Below are 7,329 nucleotides of genomic sequence, written 5' to 3'. Positions count from 1 at the left end.
CTCTGTAATTAAGTACAAAAAACCAAACTCCGAACAACTTCTTCTTCCACGTGGCGCCTCTCTTCCCATGCACCTCACTCACCAAACTAAACGCATGCCTTTCCCTTTTCTTGCTGACTCACTGCACCACCACTTCGGCCCACCGTACACGTCACATGCTCCGCCACCAACGTCAGCATTGGCACCCACCTGGAATGTAAGTTTATCCCTCCTCCCTTTCCTTCCCCTCGATTTCCTCTCCCTTGGTTGTCCTAGTTCAAAAGTCTCCCTTCCACTATTCCGCAGTTTCACTCTCTCTTTTACCAATATCAAGATAATTACAAATCAGCCGTTGTGTCTAACTTCGGATTGTTGTTCTTAACTTTTTTATTTATTACTCTAATTTCTCTCTGTTTATTGCTGTTTAGTCCTGTGGCCCCCACAGTTACTGTGGGTCCACAGCTTTTTGTTCTTGTTTTGTGCGGGTAATGTATGTTTTATTGCCATGTTTTTGTTTATTTCCCTGTTCTATATCTTGGGTAGCCTTGTTTTCTTGTTGCAAATTAACCTGCAACAACACTGTAAGACAGTGTTGTTTAGGGAAAAAAAAACAGGAGCTAGAGTTGTAGGCTGAGTTGTAGAGCGGAAGTGAAAGAGTGATTCGATTATGGAAAACAATGTTGTGAACCAAAATCCTGGTGAGTTTAAAAGAACGGAAAAAGGAAAAGAAGCGGTGGATGGTCATGAAGGTGATGTGAATGGGGATAACCAAGGTGACCACCACCAAATTCAGGGCGGTGGTCATAACACATTGCTTGCTTTGCAAGAAACTCAGGGACGTTCTATCCCTGTTGAGATTAATGATGATCAGGTTGTTAATAACGAGGTGGTGGTAAAGGAGAAACCTATCCTCATGGTGACTAATGAGATTAAACCTCGCCTTCGATGGACTTATGAACTCCATGCTTATTTCGTTGATGCTGTCAACAAGCTTGGTGGTCCTCAAAGTCAGTGTTCATTTCCCCCCACTTATTTTCTACTTCATTGTCGCCAAAATGTTAGATCAGTTGATAATGGATATAACATGTGAATACTTGAACGACTGCATCATGTTCATCTTTGTTGATGTGTAGTAGGCACAAGAGAGTCACTCGTAAAATTGCTTGATTTTTTCCCCTCTATATCATTCTGAAATAACCTGCATGTTGTTTTAAGTGTTAACATGTCCAAGGGGAGATTGTTTCATATATTCATCCATTTCTAACATGCATCTAGCACCCCAGGCTGCCTTAGTGGTTTTAGATTTTATGTTGAATGCTTGAATTCCCCTCTAGCTGCATTTTTCTCGCTCAAACTTCGAAGATTTTTCTTTTCCATAATTTTTTTTTGTATTATATGCTTGTTTGTTTGGGAAGTAAGTTCGGTGGGATTGCTGTTAGCATGTGTTACTACTTTCCATCAAATCTAAGGGTGTTTAAATTATTTAATACTGGAATTCTTTGATCCTTATTTAGAGAAATGGACCTCCTCTAATTTTTCATCTTCAGACAAAATTCATATGTTTCAAGCATTCAAAGATGCAGCAATCCATATTAAAAATTTCCCCTCATATAGTTTCTTGTTTTCTTTAACTGCATGTTGCTAGGTTCCTTTCTTTGTTTGAGTATATGTAATTATTATCTTGCTTAAGCTTGTATTCTTGAGCAGGTACGGTCAAATGAAATCATCTATGACAGATGGTTTTCTGCCTTCTCTTCTCCCTTTGTGTAAATTCGTATCATTCCCATTGCTTACCTTTGCCTGCTTAAAAGAAACTAATGTTCTTTTGATAATGTCAAATAAGATTGGCTCAAAAGTGACATTCTTTTGATCATATAGGTTTTGTAGTGCCTTTCTACCTTTCTATGCAGATGTGTTAAATTAGATCGAGTTAACTGTAATCTAGGTATTTTGTATAGCTTCTTGATGGCTGCTGACGAAATATTTGTTGATTAGCAACTGTATGATAAATGTTAAATTGGTAGGCGGGCGAGCGGGCGTGCATGTGTGCATGCACACGCACATATATATATTTGCGGAACTGTTACATTTCGTTCTAGGAATATTGTTGAACACTGCCAGATGTTTTTAGAAAGGTGGTCAACCTGTATTTTGTCGTGCTCTTTTTGGATAAGTTTCCGTTTAATACTTTACGTCATTCCCTAACGGTTTTACTTAGCATCAATGATGTATGATGAAGAAAAGTGACTTCTTCAATAATGTTTTTGATGATACCAACTGCAAGTTTGTCGGCTTGTATACCGTTACACAGATGTTTTGATGACTTTGGATTTGTTCCCATTATTCTAACTGTTGACGTTACCGAAAAATAGAGCAACTCTACAAGCCTGCTGATGGGAACAAATGCAAGTTTATGCTTGTTTTATTGTTAGACCTGTTTTCTATTAGCTGAAAGTTTGACCTTGCAATAAGGTGTGAGCTCCATTTGTAAGTAACTTTTTTTCTACGAATGAACCATTACATGATGCCATGGATGGAACTGAATGAAAGACCATTCTTTAATCAAATACAGAATATATGTGAGATTATAGAAAGAGAATTACGAGAGGATGTAAACCTTAATTGTTAGATGACAACCACCTAGCCTTTCACCTCTTCTTAACTACTAGTTTATTGCTTTTATGGTCGTTGTTTGTGTAATTGCTTATATGTAATTTCCATATTCTTTTGTGATTTAAATTTGGATCCTGTTCAGGCTCTTTCGTAAGTTGCTACTAGAGAATTTCATGCTTGTTTCTTCTGTTTTGGATGACATGTGTTACCGGGTAGTCCTCATGCATGAACTGAACTTTGGCTTGTGCTTTCTGGTCTCTGAAACTCAACTGTGTATATATTTTTCTCAATAGTACTGAATTCTTAGAGTTACTGTGGGGCTCTGCCGTTGCTGCTGGTAAGCTACCTTGCACCTGAAGTAACTGTTAATTATCCATAGAACTGACCATAAATCTTATTTTCAGAAGCAACACCGAAGACTATTCTGGACCTGATGGATTTAGATGGACTCAATCTTTACCATGTTAAGAGTCATTTACAAGTAAGTGTTTATATTTAACTTACGCGTTTCCATTTTAGCCCTTAAAACCAACTTTCCTTATGAGGGTTTATCATTTATTCCCCTAATGTTACTAAATTCCAGAAATTTAGACTGGGAAAATTTTGGGTGAAGGATTGGCAGGACACATCCAAAAATGGTAGGTCTTGTTATATCTACCCGCTTTCATTCTTAATGTTATATTAAACAGGCGAATTGATTCATTTTTATTGTGTTCTTATTTAACAACTTTTTCGATATCATTTCTTTCCAAAGACCATCTTTTAATTAGGAAACGGTAACAGTTTGGATGTTTTCTAGCACCCCAACTTTCTAAGATGGGAACATTTCATTCACTGGTATTTGTATTATAGTAGCACTTTAGATTGTATGTACAATTATAGAAGCCTAACTGGAAAATTTCAATGGCTCTTCACTTTAGATTGTATGTACAATTATGAATGAGAGGCTTTTATGATATTTCTCGGCCTTATTTCCGTTGCTCTATGGTTCACTTTGTGCATCAGCTGACATGTAATAGAAAAAATTTCTAGTGCATTATATGAAATTTCAGGATAATCTGTCCCACCTTTGAATGTGACGGAAAGCAAAACAAATTGAACTCAAACACATGAAGGAATATCTTATTTTTATTTAGACTGATGTTTGAACTTAGATGAGCAACTTGTGAATGACATGTTGGTATTCAAGCTGATCATGTGTTCTAAAAACGGCAGTTTCTCAACATCAAGGAGGCGCGCGGAGCCTCAGACCTTTGAACTCACCATCTCAGAACAAGGAGCCTAACAGGTTTAATTTGCTTATCTGCTTAGCTGGTTTAAGATTTTTATTCTCTATTGTGGCTTATTGGCATACATTATGCAGGAGAGCTAAAGCTAAAAGAAATCGAGGACCCAAAAAGGAACCTCGTGGAAGACTCTATATGCAACTTCAGGCGAGTTTGTTTAGGAAATTTATAATCATTTTGTAGAAATTGAAATTTCAATTGTTTTAACTTAAATCCCTTTTGGGAAGTCTTAGATTAGATGTTCTTTGTTTGTTTTTTATGCTTTTGGCCAACTAGATATATTTGTTCAGCATCCAAAGCAATGACTTTGCAGGCCCAGAAGCATTATCTATGGTATATGGAATCACAAAGGATGAATCTAAACCCTGGACTGGCCAATCAGCATTTAGGCGGTGCAGCTACTGGAAATGCATTTCCCTATGGGCAAGGGCAATCCTCGTCTGGTTTAGGAACATTCGCAACAATGCCTGGCCCATCTGATTTTGGAACGGTGGCGGCATCACCACAGTTTTATGTTAACCAGCAGAACGCCTGTCCTCCTACATATGATGTACCGACAGGCCAAGCCAATCCCTGCCTTCAAGAGGTACCTCCTTCCGGACATCAGCCTCAAACCTCTCTTTACCCTGCACCTGAAAGCTTGTCGACTCCAAATAGCTATCCTGCAAGTTCACATCAGGAAACTTCGCCTGTGCTTCCTGGCAGTGAGACAGAAGATGAGGACCTGATAGAAGCCCTTCTGAATTGGGATGATAATGAACCAATCAACCTCGATGCTAGCTTTAACTTTGACAATCTTCATGGTTGCATTAACTATAACGATCTCCAAGATTGGTTGAAGTAGGACAAGGTTCAAGGTTTCCGTAGCACCGTTCAAGAAAAAGAAAACTGTACTGAAAAAACCCAGTTTATGTTTCTAAGGGCTTTCCATCCTTGCATAAGACTGAAATAACTGTTAAGTCTGAAACTCTTGCTGCATTTCCTTAATAGTATTTTCCCTTGTTAAAGTGGCTTGAATTGCTTATGATATATACGCTGAGAATGATAAATGGCGCCAAAAGTTGGCTGCTCATTGAAAATCTATGAAGCTAAAAGAAAACCATGTATTTCGGGTCAAAAGCCCGAGGTACTGTTAACTTTTTGGTAGATGATATCATTTTATGCTGAAGTACCGAGTTAGATTTGAATACCAGAAATTTTGATTTTGATCTGGCAGTTTCAGGCTTCACGACGGTGAATCCGGATTCATTATATTCGTGAGGGGCAGCTTACTAGGATTTCAAGGGCATTGAAGCAGGAAGACGATGACTCAAAGGAGCTTAAATTGTATGTTCCAAAGGGGCGTCCTTTTCGTTTTCTGACAGGATGGGTTGAGCACCCGGATTTTTCTGAGTTTATCAAGGAGAAGTGGAGTTTTAATGGTTGTATGACAAATTCACTTTCTCATTTTACGAATCAAATCAAATCAAAATATTTAAGGTGACACATTTCCTGGAAATTTCAAGGGCCCCAATGAGTTAGATTTTTCATTTGGCTTGTTTTCAAACATCGATTGCTTACCAATGAGGAAATGGTTCGCAGGGGCTTAGGTCATGATTCGACTTGTGGGGTTTGTGGTCATGTTTCCAAAGAAGTTATCCATGTTCTTAGGGACTGTATTGTAGCAAGGAATATTTGAGATTTTTTAATTCCAGTTGAATTCTATTCAAGCAGTTTGCAGTAATGACTTGTTTTAAACTTGCAGATTCAACAGGATTGGTGCTTGGGAGATGTGGACTGTCAATGTCTTTTTGGGATTATTGCGTGGTGCCTTTGGAAGAATCGCAATCTCTTCATTTTTCAAGGGGTTACCTGAAATGCTAATGAAATTATCAATATGTCGTAGAGTTGGGCAAGGCAATATGTCTCTCTTAATAAGAGCACATTGGTTACGTCGCAAGGTATGTCATCATGTCTTCATTTAGGTGGCAATTGAGCATGTTTGAATACGGATGGGTCTGTCATGAATGACGTTGGATTTGTTGCGGCGGAAGGAATAGCGAGAAATCGAGATAGGGAGTGGATTTTGGGCTTTAGTAGATATTTGGAGAATTGCTCCGTTTTTTATGCTGAGTTGTGGGGCATCTTGGATGGCTTGGTTCTCTTAATTGATCGTGGTTGTGACAACGTTTTAATTCAAATTGATAATCTTGAGGTAGTTAAAGCTATTTAGGAAATGCCTTCAAATGGTTCTAATTCTGCTTTGATCAGGAGAATCCATCAGCCGCTGACGCGGATTAGTCAGCACATTCGGTACATCTCTAGAGAAAACAAATAGAATGCTGATAGATTGGTTAAACTAGCTCAACATAGAACATATGATTTATTATTGTATGAGGTCTGCCCGCCAGGGGGGACAATTTAGACTATGTAATTAGTTTAAGTACTTTTTCTGTCACCAAAAAAATAATAACCCGTAAATTTCCGTATACTCAATAAATTTTGAAATTTAATTAGGATTTTCATTTCTCTTTTTTCAGTTCTACTTTTAAGAATTTAGTATTACATATATTAAAATTTAAATTCAATTGTTAACACAGTTAAAATTATTTTACTAAATTCAAATTCATTACAACATATTATTTAATTACATAGCTATCAAGTAAGTTTTTTTTTTCAAAATGGCACACCAACAAATTTAACAAAAATAAATGTTAATAATTAGATCTAAAATTTAAAATCTAAAAAATAGAGGGACTAAATTCTTAAAAATAAAAATATATAGACTAAATTAAATCTGATCATGGGTCAGGCTAGTTTAGGGCCGAGCTAGCGCAAATTTTTAAGCCCAACCCAAAAAATAAGCTTAAATTTTACTCGAGCCCGACCCAAATAAAAAATGCTAAACTCGAACCTGTCTCGGCCCGCCCGTAATAAATTTTTTAGATTACTTTTTTATATAAAAATAAATTTTAAAAATATAAAAAATAAATACACTAAAACATTAAAATAAATGTTATATAGTATTCAAACAAGAAAACAAGAATTATATAATATCCAAATAATAACGACAAAATAATAATAATATAATAACAAAATATTAGTGAAACAACATCAAAACAACTAATTCGGGCCCGACTGGGTAAAAAAAATCTACCAAGACCCGCCCATTAGAAAACAAATATTTTTTTTGTCTAAGCCATTTTTTAAATCTATATTTTTGCCCACACATTTTTGCCCACACATTTCTGCTTCAACATTTCTACATTTCAAAGCTCCTACATTTCAAGCTGCTTCAACATTTCTACATTTCAAAGCTCCTACATTTCAAGCGAGCCTTCATATCTATGCAGAGAGAATGAAGGAAATTTAAACAAAGAAATTAAATTGTATATTCTTAACCTCATTATTATGGTTGGTCTTTTTATGAGCCAAAGAAGTATTAAAAGGACCATGGTCCATGGCTGTGATC

General features: G+C 36.6%; 1 protein-coding gene across 1 annotated transcript; it reads left to right on the top strand.

Moving 5' to 3' along the window:
• Positions 1-305: 305 nt before the first annotated feature.
• On the top strand, positions 306-4,722 carry LOC121209977 (two-component response regulator ARR18). The gene is made up of 6 exons (XM_041082028.1): positions 306-986; positions 2,997-3,073; positions 3,176-3,230; positions 3,808-3,880; positions 3,956-4,029; positions 4,169-4,722. Exons 1-6 carry the CDS (start codon positions 647-649, stop codon positions 4,720-4,722), a joined length of 1,173 nt encoding a protein of 390 aa, XP_040937962.1. The 5' UTR covers positions 306-646.
• The last annotated feature ends 2,607 nt before the right edge of the window (positions 4,723-7,329 follow it).

This window comes from Gossypium hirsutum, chromosome A11 (genome assembly GCF_007990345.1).
Source record: "Gossypium hirsutum isolate 1008001.06 chromosome A11, Gossypium_hirsutum_v2.1, whole genome shotgun sequence".
In the NCBI taxonomy this organism is placed as follows: Eukaryota; Viridiplantae; Streptophyta; class Magnoliopsida; order Malvales; family Malvaceae; genus Gossypium; species Gossypium hirsutum.
The sequence above is the reverse complement of the archived record's forward strand: the minus strand, read 5'-3'. Positions and strand labels throughout refer to the sequence as shown.

What these genes read in the sequence shown, in the direction of transcription:
- LOC121209977 (XM_041082028.1), top strand. Translation starts at nt 647, where the DNA reads ATGGAAAACAATGTTGTGAACCAAAATCCTGGTGAGTTTAAAAGAACG. An exon ending in CAAGCTTGGTGGTCCTCAAA is followed by an intron (nt 987 to 2,996) that starts GTCAGTGTTCAT and finishes TCTTATTTTCAG; the next exon opens with AAGCAACACCGAAGACTATT. An exon ending in CTATATGCAACTTCAGGCGA is followed by an intron (nt 4,030 to 4,168) that starts GTTTGTTTAGGA and finishes ATATTTGTTCAG; the next exon opens with CATCCAAAGCAATGACTTTG.